This window comes from Labrus mixtus, chromosome 1 (genome assembly GCF_963584025.1).
Source record: "Labrus mixtus chromosome 1, fLabMix1.1, whole genome shotgun sequence".
In the NCBI taxonomy this organism is placed as follows: domain Eukaryota; kingdom Metazoa; phylum Chordata; class Actinopteri; order Labriformes; family Labridae; genus Labrus; species Labrus mixtus.
This window is the reverse complement of record NC_083612.1, coordinates 17,424,314-17,440,747: the sequence shown is the minus strand read 5'-3', so window position 1 is coordinate 17,440,747 and position 16,434 is coordinate 17,424,314. Positions and strand designations below refer to the sequence as shown.

General features: G+C 40.5%; 1 protein-coding gene across 2 annotated transcripts; it reads left to right on the top strand.

The window, feature by feature from the left end:
* The first annotated feature begins 542 nt into the window (after positions 1-542).
* On the top strand, positions 543-15,777 carry tpp2 (tripeptidyl peptidase 2). Of its 2 annotated transcripts, XM_061035783.1 has the most exons (29): positions 543-804; positions 1,622-1,750; positions 1,969-2,064; positions 2,380-2,484; positions 2,642-2,766; positions 2,879-3,042; positions 3,182-3,336; positions 3,424-3,500; positions 3,590-3,717; positions 3,868-4,116; positions 4,204-4,319; positions 4,892-5,063; positions 5,180-5,337; positions 5,422-5,498; positions 5,603-5,709; positions 6,078-6,232; positions 6,338-6,454; positions 6,563-6,663; positions 6,752-6,848; positions 6,935-7,072; positions 7,173-7,417; positions 7,784-7,862; positions 9,963-10,001; positions 10,408-10,559; positions 10,667-10,763; positions 10,885-11,015; positions 11,552-11,795; positions 12,585-12,704; positions 12,803-15,777. In XM_061035783.1, exons 1-29 carry the CDS (start codon positions 640-642, stop codon positions 12,890-12,892), a joined length of 3,828 nt encoding a protein of 1,275 aa, XP_060891766.1. In that variant the 5' UTR covers positions 543-639; the 3' UTR covers positions 12,893-15,777. The 2 variants fall into 2 exon arrangements, with proteins under 2 accessions (XP_060891766.1, XP_060891775.1); XM_061035792.1 differs by lacking the exon at positions 9,963-10,001 and having other exon boundaries at positions 544-804.
* The last annotated feature ends 657 nt before the right edge of the window (positions 15,778-16,434 follow it).

Sequence of the window (16,434 nt, the reverse complement as noted above, 5' to 3'; positions counted from 1 at the left end):
TACATGAAAGGGAACAAAATAAGGTAGGCATACTCAGATCCTGGTTAATAGTAAGAACTGTAATGTCAAAACGCAACAATAAAACAGAATACGACTCATAGTAAACGTACATGTTCGTAGTCAATGTCCTTATTGAGTATTTTCCCCAGAAGGTAAAGCAATGACAAATAAAGCAAACATTGACCTCCATAGACCGTCACTTCATAATAAGAAGATTAGAAATGGAAAAATGGGTTTTGCATCTCCTGATGATTCTCAAGACTTTTTTTTATATTTTCTTTTTTCTTCTTAGAGTTAAGAGACAGCAAACAGCTCAAATCATGATTATTGATGAAACAGCCCATATATTGACAGCACCTGGCCCAAAAGCCCCCCCAAAATGTCAAACTAATTGTGGATGTCTTCAAACATCACTTATTGAGACATGTTCTCAAACTTTAATCATATTGTCTATATGCCTGTGTCATATATATGGATAGTTAAAACATTATGAGACATTCTGTTTAAGGCCTGTTGAGTAACCCTTACAGAGGGACCCGCACTGCCCCTTTAAACAGCACACGTCTCTCCCACCGTCCTGCTCTCTCTCTCTTCCCCATTTCGCTGCTTTGTTTTCATTGTCGCTCTTTTTTTTTGGTCATGGCTGCTCATTCAACTGAAGAGCCGTTCCCCTTTCACGGGCTGCTCCCCAAGAAAGAAACCGGCGCCTCGTCTTATCTCACCAGGTTCCCCGAGTACGATGGCCGAGGAGTGCTTATCGCTATCCTCGACACCGGCGTGGACCCCGGGGCCCCCGGCATGCAGGTAAACCTCACCGGCTGCCTCTCGTTAGCTTTGAGCTAAAGGCCCCAGTCACCCAGCGGCGAGGGCTAGCATGCTAGCGTCGGTGAATGGACACACAGCAGAAATACTATAACAATTGGATCGATAGTTGTAGTGACAATCAAATAAACAAAAACTAAATGTTATGAAGTGTTTTCTCCGGTCGTTACATCGCGAGTCGGTGCTGGTTTTATTTACTACTTTATGACTTACCTTTAGCCTGGTTAGCCTGTTTGCCAGAATTTGTACGCTTCAAATTTCCTCCAGTTTTTTCCGCATGAACATTTTGTCCAATTAGGTTTTGAGCAGAGTTCTGCTGCTGCGATCAAATCAACAGTGATTAAACTAACTTTCATACATGTAGCTAAGTTAGTTTACTGTCAAGAGCCTTTAGTTTATGTTTTGTTAAGTCACACTGGACTCTTAGCAGCTTCACAGGTTTTCATAACTCGGGTTTTTTTAATACAATTTATAAACATGTCTGAGTTACATGGGTTGGCCCACCATAAGCCTAAATTGAGGTAAACAATTATGTTCCTACCACTTCTCATATTGCTTCAGTTGTGCTTAAAAGGGCAGAGTTTTAACCAGTCCTCCTCAGTGTGTGAATACAAATACTGCTTTTCGACACTTGGAGAGTGGTTTAACATGTAACGCAGATCGAGGTTAACATTTCAAATCATGGTGGTTTTATTTAATGTTAATGATTCTCCTCAAACCACATGTTACTGGTAGTGTGGTTTGCAACCCTTTTTTTTGGGCCTGATTTTCTGAATTCTTTTCTGATTTTCTTCTTTAGGTTACAACTGAAGGGAAGCCAAAGATCATTGACATCATTGACACAACAGGCAGCGGCGATGTGAATATGACCACGTTGGCGGAACCCAAAGATGGGACAATCGCTGGCCTCTCTGGAAGGATACTTCAGGTCTGTGGACGTCTTTGTGATTTTTAAGACTCACCGAATAACAGCCGTGACAAAGATATATGCTATGATAGGTCCAGTAATGTGTGGATGTGCTGTGACTTATTTTATCTTTGTTGACCTATTCAAGTCTGAAAATAACTAACCATACCAAAGTCTTGAACTGTAAGGATTTTTCATCATATTTGACTCATACAGTGTCTTATTTTGATGTCTTCCAGATTCCTCCTGCCTGGGTCAATCCATCAGGGAAGTATCGCATTGGAGTTAAAAATGGCTATGAATTTTTCCCAAAGGCGCTCAAAGAAAGAATACAGGTGGGAAGACCTGACATTATTACTGTACTGTGTGCTTAATGGGTTTGATTTTGCAACTCTATGTGAAAAGACCTGAGGGCTCTGGTGGTTAGTGCAGCGCTAGATGTTTGGGACTGGCTGAGAAAAACGTCAATCTTTGAGACTCACTTGGTGGTTGTATGTGCTCCCTATTGCAGCGGCAACACTTAACTTTATTATAGACTAGAAAAAACAGACAAATGTTTGTTTTTGGATTTTTGATGTATAATGGGGAAATGTGTGAGTGTGCCAGCCTTCTCAATACTTTTTGTTGACATTCCTACTTTGGCCTACTAGAAAGAACGAAAGGAAAAGATGTGGGACCCACCACACAGAGCGGCAATGGCTGAGGTTTCACGCAAAACAGAAGAGTTTGACCTCTCTCATCCAACACCCTCACAGGTCAGACCTTAAAAAAAAAAAAGATTCCTTTGTACGCCTGCCAGTGTTTCTATGCAGTTCATAGTCACTATAATGTTGCATTTCCTTGCTCTCATACCTTGCCTTTCCGCCTTTCTCCACCTCACATTATTCCTGTACACTACTTCTTCTCCTTCAGACGGAGAAGTTGCAGAAAGAAGAGCTGCAGAGTCAGTCAGAGCTGCTGGCATCACTAGAAAAGAAGTACAGTGATCCTGGTCCTGTTTATGACTGTGTACTTTGGGATGACGGCGTCAATTGGAAGTAAGCAATACTATATATTTTCCTCTTTTTTTTCTACCTTTTTCTCTTCAATACCCACAATACTTTAATCTGTTCCTCACAATATCTGTCATGTTTTGTTTTAACTCTAAAGGGCTGTGGTTGACACTTCAGAGTGTGGCGATCTGTCCCAGTGCACTGTGCTGAGATCTTACAGAGAGTCTCAAGAGTATGCCACGTTAGGAAATGCTGAGATGCTTAACTACTCCGTCAATATTTACGATGAGGGAAACACTCTCTGCATCGTCACCAGTGGAGGTAATATATCCTGAAGCAAGCAAGCCTTTATGTGATTCATATTTAACCCGAAATGTTCAGTGTAACAGAGTGTTAAGGCAGGGTTATCGGAAATATGCAGTGCATTCTCCAGAGTAACCTTCCTTATGTGTATTTAAAGGGGCTCATGGGACACACGTGGCAAGCATTGCAGCAGGTTACTTCCCAGAGGAACCTGAGCGCAACGGTGTGGCGCCTGGTGCCCAAATCCTGGCTCTGAAGATTGGAGACACCCGTCTCAGCACCATGGAAACTGGCACAGGACTCATCCGTGCTGTATGTTTACCAAACTGTGTCAATTAAAGATTAGTATTTTGTGTACAACTTCAATTACATTTCTTTAATTTCTTTTGCCACTCAAAGATGATTGAAGTCATAAACTACAAGTGTGACCTGGTGAATTATAGCTATGGGGAAGCTACACACTGGCCCAATTCCGGGTAAGTATTTAATCAAGGGGTGTGTTTGTGTGGGTTCATTTTATGTTGCACATATGGGTACATCATTTTGTCTTATTTGTTGATTCCAGGAGGATTTGCGAGGTGATCACAGAGGCTGTGCAGAAGCACAATGTGATGTTTGTTTCAAGTGCAGGAAATAACGGCCCCTGCCTTTCCACGGTTGGCTGCCCAGGGGGAACCACCAACAGTGTTATAGGTACACACACTGATATATCCAATGTTTTTTAACCCCTCTGACAAAGTACTTACTATTCAACAACACATTAAAACCTCATACACCCGATGTGTGAAAAGCACAAGCTTTGCTAACTTTTTCCCCATAATTCCTCCTGTCTTATGTCTTTAGGAGTTGGAGCGTACGTGACTCCGGACATGATGGTGGCAGAGTATTCCCTGAGAGAGAAGCTGCCTCCTAACCAGTACACCTGGTCGTCCAGGGGCCCCAGTACAGATGGGGCCCTGGGGGTCAGCATTAGTGCCCCTGGAGGTGCCATTGCATCTGTACCCAACTGGACTCTTCGTGGGACCCAGCTGATGAACGGCACATCCATGTCATCGCCTAACGCCTGCGGAGGCATCGCACTTATCCTCTCAGGTGACTCCAGGGACACAGACTGAAAGTCCACATAGGAATATGTAGCACTCAAAGAAATGTGGGACTGATGCTTATTTGTTTGTAAAGGACTGAAGCAGAATGGGATCCCTCCCTCTGTTCCTGCCGTGAGGAGAGCGCTTGAAAACACAGCTCTGAAGGTCGATGACATTGAGGTGTTTGCTCAGGGCCATGGAATAATCCAGGTAGATTGACTACAGATGCAGCAGGGAATACACTCCCTTTCTCAGTTGTTGTATATTACTTGGTGCTATCGGTGAGGCTGGATCACAGCTGGTCCATGATCTGATCCAGTGACACACACACACATTCGCTAAGTGAACAGTGAGTGTATGTGAAGTGTTCAAGATTGTCAAAGCTCATACAAGAAAAATATTTAAAAAATGTCCGTAGGTAATATTTGTGATCCGTTGCACCTCTCCTTATTATTCATAATTCACAGATGTATTGTTTTGAGTTACTGAACTTGAATTTGTCATTCATAGAACTTGATACTTAAACTCCACTATACCTTAAACTACACAAAAGTATAACGTAGTGAAGACATCCACAATTCTGAAATAGTATTGCAGTTACTTTACTACAAACTCCAGAACTGTTATAGTTCATTTCAAGTGTCTTAACTTGTAATATGTACCTAAGAAAATCTAAAGAATATTTGTAAAAATAATATGAACGTTTACATTTTGTGTCTTGTAAAAGGGCTTACAAAGTTATTCTACTGTTATTGAAATGAACATTTCTGTGTCCCTCTCAGGTTGACAAGGCATTAGACTACCTCACTCAACATGCCTCTTTACCCACAAGCAATCTTGGCTTCTCAATAAGCGTAGGAGCACAGAAAGGCATCTACCTCAGGGACCCAGCCCAAATTCTTTCACCCTCAGACCATGGAGTAGGAATCGAACCTATCTTCCCAGAGAACACAGGTACTAGTCATAGTTAGTTACACATTAAAAAAAAAAAAAAAAAAAAAAAAAAAAAAACATTTTATAAAAGGGTTTTTATTTTTACAATAATTATATTTTTGTTACGTCCATCACAGGGAACTCTGAGCGAATCTCCTTGCAGCTACACTTGGCTCTCACATGTGCCGCCCCGTGGGTTCAGTGCCCCTCCCACCTGGAGCTGATGAACCAATGTCGTCACGTCAATGTCCGCATCGATCCTGTGGGACTGAGAGAAGGAGTGCACTACACAGAGGTAATGACAGGGAAATTTAAAGTGTAGAAAAATATTGTCCCTGCTTCTGAGTCTATCAATGTAAACCTGTTTATTTTGTTAAAGGTGTGCGGCTATGACACATCGGCTCCGACCTGTGGCCCTCTATTCAGAGTTCCAATCACAGTTATTATTCCCGCAAAGTAAGTGTTTCCATAAAACCACATTTTACCTCCAATTAAAGATGTATGTGTGTCTCACAGCTTGCTCTCTATTTCTCTCTCTCTCTCTCTCTCTCTTCCAACAGAGTGACAGATTGTCGAAATCAGGAGGTGTGTTTCACAGACGTCCACTTCAGACCAGGCCAGATTAGACGCCACTTCCTCACTGTTCCTCAGGGAGCCTCCTGGGCAGGTCAGTGTTTCTGTGTGTGTAATGAAGTCAAAGGGTTTTCTTGTAACAAGAGAATAATGCTTGGCTTTTGACATTCAATTATTCTGCTCTTAATTGAGTTTGAAAGGGTTTCTGTCAAATAGGTTTCTTTTAGAAAATGTATAAAAAAAAAAAAAAAAGTCTAATATACAGTAGCATAGGTAAATATGAAAATCCATTTGCAATATAAAGAAATAGATGGTTGCTTTTTCATCTTAAAGGCATCTCTTCTTCTTCTGCTTCTTGTCTCCCCCGCATTCTTTTTTCACCTCTTGCTTTCCACCATTACATCCTCTCACCTTATTGTTTTCCTGCTCCTCCACCTCCCTCTCCCCGTCTCCCTCCTACAGAGATCACTCTGACCTCTCATTCAGGAGATGTGTCATCGAAATTCGTCCTCCACGCGGTGCACCTGGTCAAACAGAAAGCGTACAGAGCGAACGAGTTCTACAAGTTCTCTTCACTGTTAGAAAGAGGCTCGTTAACTGAGGCGTTCCCTGTGCTGGTACACACACACGCTTCATTTATACGTATACACAACACTTCATGTACATAAATGTCAAATGGTGGGTTCATTTTTTTTTTTTTTTTGCTTCTTTCATCTCTCCAGTCAGGTAGGATAGTAGAGTTATGCATCGCACGCTGGTGGGCGAGCCTTGGTGACGTCACTGTGGACTACAGCGTCTCGTTCCATGGACTCAACACTTCCCCTTCACCCCTGCACATTGTAAGAAGAGCACACACACACATGGATATTTAACCAGAAAAAATGAAAAGCGTAAACCTCAGAAACAATCAGTTTCTATTTTTCTGACCCTCATTTGTGTCTACCCAGCATGCCTCAGAGGGAGTAACTAATTTTGAAGTGTCGTCACCTCTGAGGTACGAAGAGGTGTCCCCCACTATCACCCTCAAGTCTTGGGTTCAGCCTCTCAGGTAACCGCACAAACAATTACACACACACACGTATCATTGCTCCACATCCTGGCATTTCATTTCCTGTTCCCTGTTGTTGTTGTTTTAGGCCTGTCAGTTCAAAGATAAAAGCTCTTGGATTGAGAGATGTTTTGCCTAATAACAGACAACTCTACGAGATTGTTCTCACCTACAACTTTCACCAGGTACTTTGAACTGAACATGAGATCAAGACACTTATTCTTTTACTATTTGTATGATTGTGTAATCTTCCTTTTGAAACTGTCCTTAGCCCAAGAGTGGAGAGGTTACGCCCAGCTGTCCCATGCTGTGTGAGCTGCTGTATGAGTCTGAGTTTGACAGTCAGCTCTGGATGCTGTTTGATCAGAACAAGAGGCTACTGGGTTCAGGAGACGCCTACCCACACCAGGTACACATTGAGAGTTTGCCCCGAACATATTCCATGTGACCGCTCATATCTGTTGTTTTTAATCAATCCCTTCTTCCCTCTTTCTCTTTTCCGTCTCTAGTATTCTCTGAAGCTGGAAAAGGGCGACTTCACTGTGCGTCTGCAGGTCCGTCACGAGCAGTCTAGTGAGTTAGAGCGCCTTAAGGACCTACCGTTCGTAGTTTCTCACCGTCTGTCCACCACACTCGGTCTGGACGTGTACGAGACGCACCGTGCGGCCCTCATGGCCAAGAAGAAGGCAAACTCTGTCACCTTGTGCCCGGGCGCCACGCAGCCCTTCTACGTCACATCTTTGCCAGATGACAAGTAAGTGAATTTATCAAGGGACGTTTCTCGTGTACTGTACGGTCATATAGAACAGCATATTATGAAATGAACCATATTATTGGGATGGAACTAATATATTCAGAAGTGAAACAAGAACCGAAAATAATCCCTTTAAAAGAAGATTACATCTGACAATTCTGCGTTTAAAAAAAGAGAGGACTTTGATTGGTCAACTGTCAAAATAGCCATGGATTTATTTAAGAGGTTTTAAATGGTTAATCACTCAATTCCTGCAGTTCTCAGTCCAATTTCCTGAATAGAATTTTAATCAAATTTAGCTTAATCTTTCCGCCTTTATTCACTCTGTTGCCGCCTTTCTCCCTTTTTGTTTCTCCCTGTTTCCAGGATCCCAAAGGGGACGAGCCCAGGATGTTATCTTTCAGGCTCTCTGGTTGTCCCCAAGAGCGAGTATGGCAAGAAAGCAGTGAGTGGCCTTATTTTTTTTATTTTTTATTCCTCTATATCTCTTGATTTATCAATCCTAATCCTCAGGATCTAAAGTGATGATAGTTATCAATCCTCTGATTCATCAGGGACTTAAACACATGTGCATTAACTCTTTAATCTGACCTTGTCAAAATCTGAAACACAGTCATTAATGCCTAAGTACCTGAGATCCTGCAGTACAGGCTCACAGACCAGTAATCTGATGATTTTAACTTTTCTGTATTGTGTTTTCGGTGTATTTTTATCACTCACTCATCATCTTCAGAGATGAGCTGCATCTGGTCCGCTGCTTCTGAAAGTGGCTGCTGCATTTTCTGATGCTGCATGGCGACATATTTTAATCCATTGTTCCATAACGCCTAAATGTGTGCAAATTAAGTTATTGTTATTTATTCACGATACAATTGATTCACTTTGCTTCAGATGCTCTTTGTTCAGCAGTACTGAATATTACTGCTTGGTTAATGAAGCCAGTGTTAAGCCTGTCTTTTGGCGCTGACACCAAAAAGATCCTTACTGTAGATAAAACCTCACATAGCAATGAGTAAGGTCTTTTACCTGCTTTTTGTAACATAACAATGAGTATGGTCTTTTTACCTGCTCTTTTGTAATGTTAACAGACAAAGAGTAAGGTATTTTACCTGCTTTTTGTAAAGTGTCTCGAGATAACACTTGTTATGAGTTGAAGCTATACAAATAAAAATTGATTGACTTTAAAAAATCGGAACACCCTTTTCAGCATGTTTTCCCTAAAACAAAACGGAAAGCCAAGGATTAAAAAAAACCTTGGTGTCGGAACAAGAGGAACATTTTCTAAAATAAGACAAATTAAAGTTGATCAAACTGTTACATTTGTACACTTTGTGCTGCAGACAAACTTGGAAGTAACAAAAAATGTATTCCCAGTTTTGGTACCAAGCCCTGATTCTTCATGTGTGGTCTTCAGAGGGAAGTCAATTGCACAAAATAAAGTGACCAAACATTCAGGGCTGGACAGGAATGCTTTCCATCCCAGCAGCATCTCTCACAAGTTAGCTTTAGTCCCAGGTGGCTGCTTGATACTTTTTTTTGTCATTAGTCAATACGAATGGGCGAAACCGACCTGAGGAAAACAACATGTTTACAGACGATGTTTCCAAGTATAATTTACCATGACGTTTTTTATCACAGCAGCGCATACAGCAGCAGTACGTCAGCTTTCAGTAGCAGCTCACGCTTCCTTATGCAGCTGTGTTTGACTTAACATCTGGTGTTTCCATGGCAACAATAAACATTTTGTGTCTAAAATGGCGGCTGCCACGAAGACACGTCCCGTTACAACTATAAAATTACAGATATCTCTGGCTTTGATAACTGATGGAAATATTTGAGGTAATGTAAGTGCCCAACAAAAAAATCTGTATAACATAGGCTTACTGTGGTCCATTTTCCATTAATTTAGATATACTTGAATGTAAACATTGTCATACAATTCTACATACTATAACTTTAACTTGAATGATATACTTCTTTGACGGTGATGTAAAACTGCTCACCTGATGCTTCTCTGTTACTTTGTATAATGGAACATATTTAATGTCTGGTGCTTATTCATACTCTCCTCGTGGGTTGCAGGTGCTTCTCTTTCACACATACGTCGTAGTACTTTTGATTTGACTGATTCCTTGTGTCTTTCTGATGAACTTGCTGACCCTGCTGCTTTGACGCAAAACTCTTTTTCGCTTTGTTTGACATTTTGCATTCCTGTTGGCCTGTGTATTGTTTTGAATTGTGGATTTAAAAAAAAGAATTGTTTTGTCATTTTACCGTAGTTCATGGTACTGAGAGAACGTGCTTTAGCCTCTTGGGAGAGCAGATATAGGAATCCGATATGTTGGATGTAAACCAAAGAACCTGAGTTGATCCGAGTTGGCCAAAAAACAATGACACCATTGTTAACCACTGAATCATTTATTTAAGTGTGACATCAGGTGAATTATACCTCAGTGAGGATGAAAAATGAAGCGACAGAACAGAAGTATCCTTTTTGGTGTGTTTGTGTTGTCTCTTCCTTACTGTGTGTTATTCTGACCACCAGGGGCAGGCCTCTGCAAAACGACAAGGAAAGTTTAAAAAGGTACTGGATGAGCTAGAACCACTGTACAACAGAGCGTCCACTGCTTTTTGGGGATATGGGATATGCTAAACATGTGTAATCAACGTCAGAGCATGTCAGTATTTCTGTCTAAAAAATATGCAAAACTCCTCATCAATGTTTATTCTGATGTAGAGCAGGAAGTGTTCTGGTGGTCAGTTAGATTACTAATATATATGAACCTCAATTAACACTACTTTAAACTTGTATACCTTTGTGTTAAAAAAAACACATATTTTAAGTGGTTAAAATAAAGCTAACAAAAGGGAGGAACCATGGGGAACAGTATTTTGAGGAAGAAGACTAGAATGTAAGATGCTGATTCAAAGTAATAAAAGGATATCAGCAAATAGTCTTTAACCAAATTAGTTTTTGTGTGTTCATACAGGATATTGTTCCAGTCGTATACCATTTGATTCCTGCTCCCAACAAAACAAAGAACGGAGGGAAGGAGAAGGACAAGGAGGGAGACAAAGAGAAAGAAGTGAAGGACGAGTTTGCAGAAGCAATGAGAGACTTGAAGATCCAGTGGATGACAAAGTGAGAGTTGTTCATGTTGTTTTCTCAGCAGCACACAGCTCTCTTTGCCATATTCTTTGAATTCTTTCTCAACCGTCTTACATTCCCCCCCCCCCATTGCTTTTCAGACTGGACTCCAGCTCCATCTATGAAGAACTGAGGGAGAGCTATTCCGATTACCTTCCTCTGCACGTGCAACGACTGCACCAGCTGGACTCTGAAAAGGTAAAGGCACACTTCCCCTCTGACAGAATTGACTTCCAGGAGCAGTCATTATTTTGCTGGAGTCACAACGTTGCAATGATGTCTTCTCACTCTAATGTCTTTCTCTCCTGTTTGTCTACAGGAGCGTGTGAAACGACTCAGGGAAGTGGCCTCAGCAGCCGACATCGTCATCTCACAAATCGACCAGACAGCCTTAGCTGTGTACCTCACCATGAAGACAGACCCCCGGCCGGATGCTGCTTCCATCAAGACGTATGCCACAAAACATCCTTTTTTTTTTTAGTTGTAGTTCATGTCAGAATGCTCAACCAAGGAAGAAACAACTGATATATAAGAGAGCTGGAGACAAAGTGGGTTGACCACAGAAATAGTACATCCCCGCAACCACAAAAAACAAATTAAACATGTGACTCTTTTTGATATCTAAAATAGTGAATATCATGTAGTTAGATATGAATGTATCAAACATAGAAAATCGAGTGATAGATACAGTAGCTGCTTCAAAATAAGTGCATCAATGTGTAAAGAAGAAATATCCTGTCTCATTACAGGACAGTGTTACTTAGATGTAGCCAGTAGCTCATTGAAGCAAACGTTAGCAGACTTGTAATTAATATTGCTGTGTAACTGACAGTTGCAAGCTGGTTTGCCGACTGTGTCTGACATTAAAGCTTAACCTTCTGTCCTTTAAAATGGTAACACAATCTATTTCACAAGCTCTCAAACACAGTAGTATTTAAAAACCAGCTGATGCCTTAATCCGACCTCCTTAAATGTGTTTCTTTCAGTGACATGGAGAAGCAGAAATCATCTCTTCTAGACGCCCTGTGCAGGAAAGGTTGCTCTCTGGCTGACCAGCTCCTGCTGCCCCCTGCACCGCAGGATGGCGCCTTGGCAACGGGACAGACGGCAGACGAAGAGGTGGTGGAACAGGTGGCCAGTAGCTCTGATGACTCCCTACAAAACGTGGCTAAGGCCCTGATGGATACATTCTGGGAGGTGCAGAAGTGGGCGGAGCTGACTGACTCTAAGGTGAGCATGTTTTTTCAGAAACAAGGGAACATTTAGTAAATTTAGAAGAATAACGGGTAAGTCAAACATTCCAAGTATTCTAATGTGATGATGTAGCTATGTGACATGAGTGAGGCTGGAGGTTTCATATTTCATTTATAGTCAAAAGATCATGTGCACATCAAAATAAACAATGTAATAGTCTTGTCTCTCAGTACTAGCTGACTTCTCTGATGTGCCAATCTCTGGCACTTACGGTTACTTATGTTCAGTTTTTTGATATAGTTTTTAAAAAGAGGATAATTGATTTCCTAAACCAGCTGACTGTTGGAATAAACAAGTTCATTTGTTGTTGCACTTTTTTTGTCTTCAAATTCATGCAGATTTGTTGCAAAAAGAAATCCAAGTAGGATGTTGTGTGTGTGAGACTCAATGATCTAATATTGTGCCCATGTTCATCATAGTTAGGGAACATGACATGTGGTGCAACATTGTGTTTCCCTGCAGAGACAGATGCTTCAGCTTTATGGACTATTCTAGTTCGGTTTTGGTCCTTCATGGTTTCTGATTACGATTAGAAAATGTCAAATACCAGACTTCTACACTGATAGCCATTTAGTTTGTGATTTCCCCCCCCTCTGTTTTATCAAATGCTATTATCGGTCATTAGGTCATCTTAGACGAGTTACAACATTATGAAGTTTGTATGGTATATATCATGTATTTATGTGATTTCTCTTTGAACTGTCTCCATAGCACTAGCCACTCAAGAATAATTGAGTGAATCTATTGTCTTTGGTCTCTACTCAGGTGTTGATGTTTTCATACAAACACGCTCTTGTGAACAAAATGTACGGCCGAGCCTTAAAATACGCCTCAAAGATGGTGGAGGAGAAGCCAACTAAAGAGAACATGAGGAACTGCATCCAGGTATGAGAGCAGTGATTGCTGATATCTATTCAACATTGTTTTCTAAATGTCTGCTTAACGTTTCCTTTGAATAAAATCCTGTTTGTCGTGTCTTCTAGCTTATGCGTCACCTCAGATGGACGCACTGCGCCACCTTCAGTGAGAACTGGCTCCCAGTCATGTACCCTGCAGAGTACACGCCTTTCTAGGCACACACTCACACGTACACACATACATGCATGAGCAGTGTGGCAATACATGGTCCATGAAATGGTAACTTTAACGTCATGTCCCTCAGGTTCACATGGTCTACACATCTGGATTTTCACATTTAGATGCACCAAAATGACGGATAATGCTTAGTGTAAATGTTTTGATGCATCCACTCCCCACAGCTGGAGGGGTCATGTGTGTTAATGTCTCATTGAACGTCTTATTTAGTGCTCAAAACTCCTGCCAAGGCTTTGTGATCTCTTTTGTTTTCTCAGTTGGGTGTTCTCCTTTTGTTTGGATGTCATTTTCAAATTTTCGGAAGCTTTTCCAAGCTGCCACCCTCCGCTGTCTAGACTCCATCCATATCATACAAATATGATACCCTGAAGCTCTTGTTTTGTGTAAATACTGTAAAAGGGCCAGTATAAACTCCCAAGGATGCATCCCAAGTAAACCATAAGAACTGAGACTCTCATCTACTCTATTAGAAACTCTTTTAACAGGCCATCATGATCTGAAGATGAGAGAATTTGCTGATTATGTCTGCCTGAGTTATCATGATCCCTGAGTTACCAGGGCGTCTCAGACAGACTTTTATATCTTGTTATTCTTTATATTTTGATTTTTACACACAGGCATAGTTGGTTAAACTAAGATTTTGTCTCGTCTTGTCTATTTAGGCTCTGACTCGTGTACTCAAATCAGTGTTGAGGTGCCTTTCTATATTTACCTTACCTGATGCCACAGACAGCAGCAGAATCAGTACAGTCAGTCAGCCGCTTGCAGTCATTTCTCCCATCAGCTTTTGGCATCAGATGTTTCAAAGCTCATACCTGCTGTATGATGCGTCCGTGTCCTGCATGCAGGAAGTCTTTGACTTGGCAGGTATGTAGAAGCAAAAAAAAAACGCTTACTGGTTGTTGCTTCTACTTACCTGCAGAGGTGTTGGCCACCCACATCATGCTGCAGGTCATTGAGCAGAACATCTGATGTCCATTCAACGGACCTCACTGAATAAAACAGATGCAGTTGTGGGCGGCGTTAGAGGCTTCATTGTAAAATGTTCACAGTGCTTGATGTTTTTCTGCAGCATTTCAAATGTTGCATTTGTACACAGTGTCATAAACTACTGTACATACACACGTAACAAAACATATTGAGATGCAATAGGTATATAATACAAATATTATTCTAAGTGATGTATTTTGCATATATGCATGTCTTCTTCTAGTGAGTAAGGAAACATATGGTTTTATTTGGAAGCAGATTTTAGTTTGTTCGATTTAGAAGATTTTTAATCCCAAAAACAATTCTGACAATATCCACTTTTTTTTTTCGTGTGTGTGTGTGATTTATGAATGTCTTCATGTGTACTTGTGAGCATATTTTGTGCACATGGGCTAAACTGAAATGAAAAGCGTTTAGAGGGCTTAAGCATGACCTTGTTTTGTTTTTCTTCCTTCTTTACGTTTACTTTAAAGGACTTTGCAGTTTTTAGAACCATATTGATTTGAGTCAATACAGAGCAGTTGAAAACCTTTAACGCTGTACCCTCCAAAATATTACCCGTTACAAAACTGAGTGCAGACTTGATGTTCACAGTGAAAAAGTAAATCAAAGAATTAAAAAAGTAATTAAAGAGTAGTTTTCATATTTAGTATCTTGCTACTCGAAAACTGTTGAACTGGAAAGTGATTTTTATTTTTTTTTACCAAGTGTGAAAAATATCAGTGCTGCAGAATGTCAGATACCGCTCTATTACCCCACACATTTATTTCCCTTCCTGGTCAAATATCCTATCTATGCTACCAACAGTGTAACTCAGCCACTGACTGATTGGATATTCTAGCGGGCTATGCTAGTAGGTGCTAATGTAGCCTTGGGCAGCTAGCCTCAAGCAAAGATGGATTACAGTCTTGTAAGCCTGTCTCTTTTTAACAACACCTGCCCAGATTTTTTTAAGTGAAATGTTCATTTCCAGCTTTTTCCACATTATGAATAAGGACTCGCTCAGACGGGATATAGACAATCGTTTATGTGTGAAATCAGTGGAGTTCCCCTTACAGCAAGTTTGAGGAGTTAACCGTTTATCATGACGGCAGAGAATGGCAGAAAAAAAAGCATGTTAAAATATGGAAATGCACAAAAGGCATTTGTAAATGATAAGCATACCTTTCAGGTGTACATGATAAGTAAATGAGGAAAGAAAAAACTGGTGCAATCCTTTAAAATCTCTCACCTGAATCATGTAACACACAAGGAAACATGGCGGTTTGTTTTCACTGTGCCAATGAGACAAAGGACAATTGAAAGATACTACATTTGAAATTCTCATCTTTAATATTAGTGATTCATCCTGCATGCTAAAGAATGTAAAACCCCTTCCACTTACCTGATTTGTGTGTGTGTGTGTCTGAAAACATTTTGAATCTTGGGTTTCATCCTTCTGCTTTGTCCTCTATCTCCTCTTTCGTTTTTATTTCTGGTTCATACACATGTTAGGTTCAGGGCTCAGCTGTCCACTGTAAGCGTTGCCAATGACAGTCTCTCCGAAAAATGGCCTTAACCTTCACCAGGGGACTGTACCGTCCATTTGTGACACCTCTGTTGCTCTCACTCTGCAGGTGTCAGGAAACACTTCATAAATGCTTCTACTGGATGTTGAGTGTTTATATTTATAGTCATCAAATGTAGTAAATGCCAATATTTTACAGAATGTTCTGAGATGAGGTTGTATGCTCTTAGTATTATTTTATATCCATTCTTCCTTGATGACGTGGGGAAATACCTGAGCTAATGTCACACTATTTTATGGTCACATTGAATTTTAAAAAAGGAAAACATCACTGAATTAAAAAAAGATTTGGAAGAAAAAAAAAAAGTGTCTTCTTGTCATCACTTGTATATAGCAATACAAAGCAGCTGGGACTTCCAGTGCTGTGTGAGAGGTTTCATATGATGCCACCAACTTGGTTACGATGGATTCACAGAGTTCAAACACCAAGTACAGGAAGGGCTGGGAAAGGTGCTGCTCTAATGTGAGTTTCACCTCACAAACCCACTGATATACCACCGTTTAAAATCAAAGGAACATTGTTTCATTCATTTGGAGAATACCTATGAAAAGTGGTGAAAGATAAAGCATCAAATGTCAAAAAGGAATGGTTAAAAAAAATATTTTGGCAGGATTGGGTAAAAAAAATTTTTCTATGATTTCGCAGTGTAAACTTATCAGTTTAGGAGAATTTGGTGAAATGTACCGGTACTTGTTTTTTACCCTTCTGTTTAAGCTTTTTTGCCCTTATTTATTACCATATATTTGTATTAGGCTACTGAAGCTTTTATAGTTTATTAAAAGGGGTTAAAGGTCATAAATTATTATATTTCAAGTTCCTCTTAGCTTACTATTTAGCGTTCGCTATCTACAGAAGTTAGTGTAACATTATGGGTTAAGGAAAGTCTGAGCATAACGGTATTTATTTCGTACTTTAATTTTTAAGTTGACCTTTTCATATTCATTGTCACGACTCAATGTTAC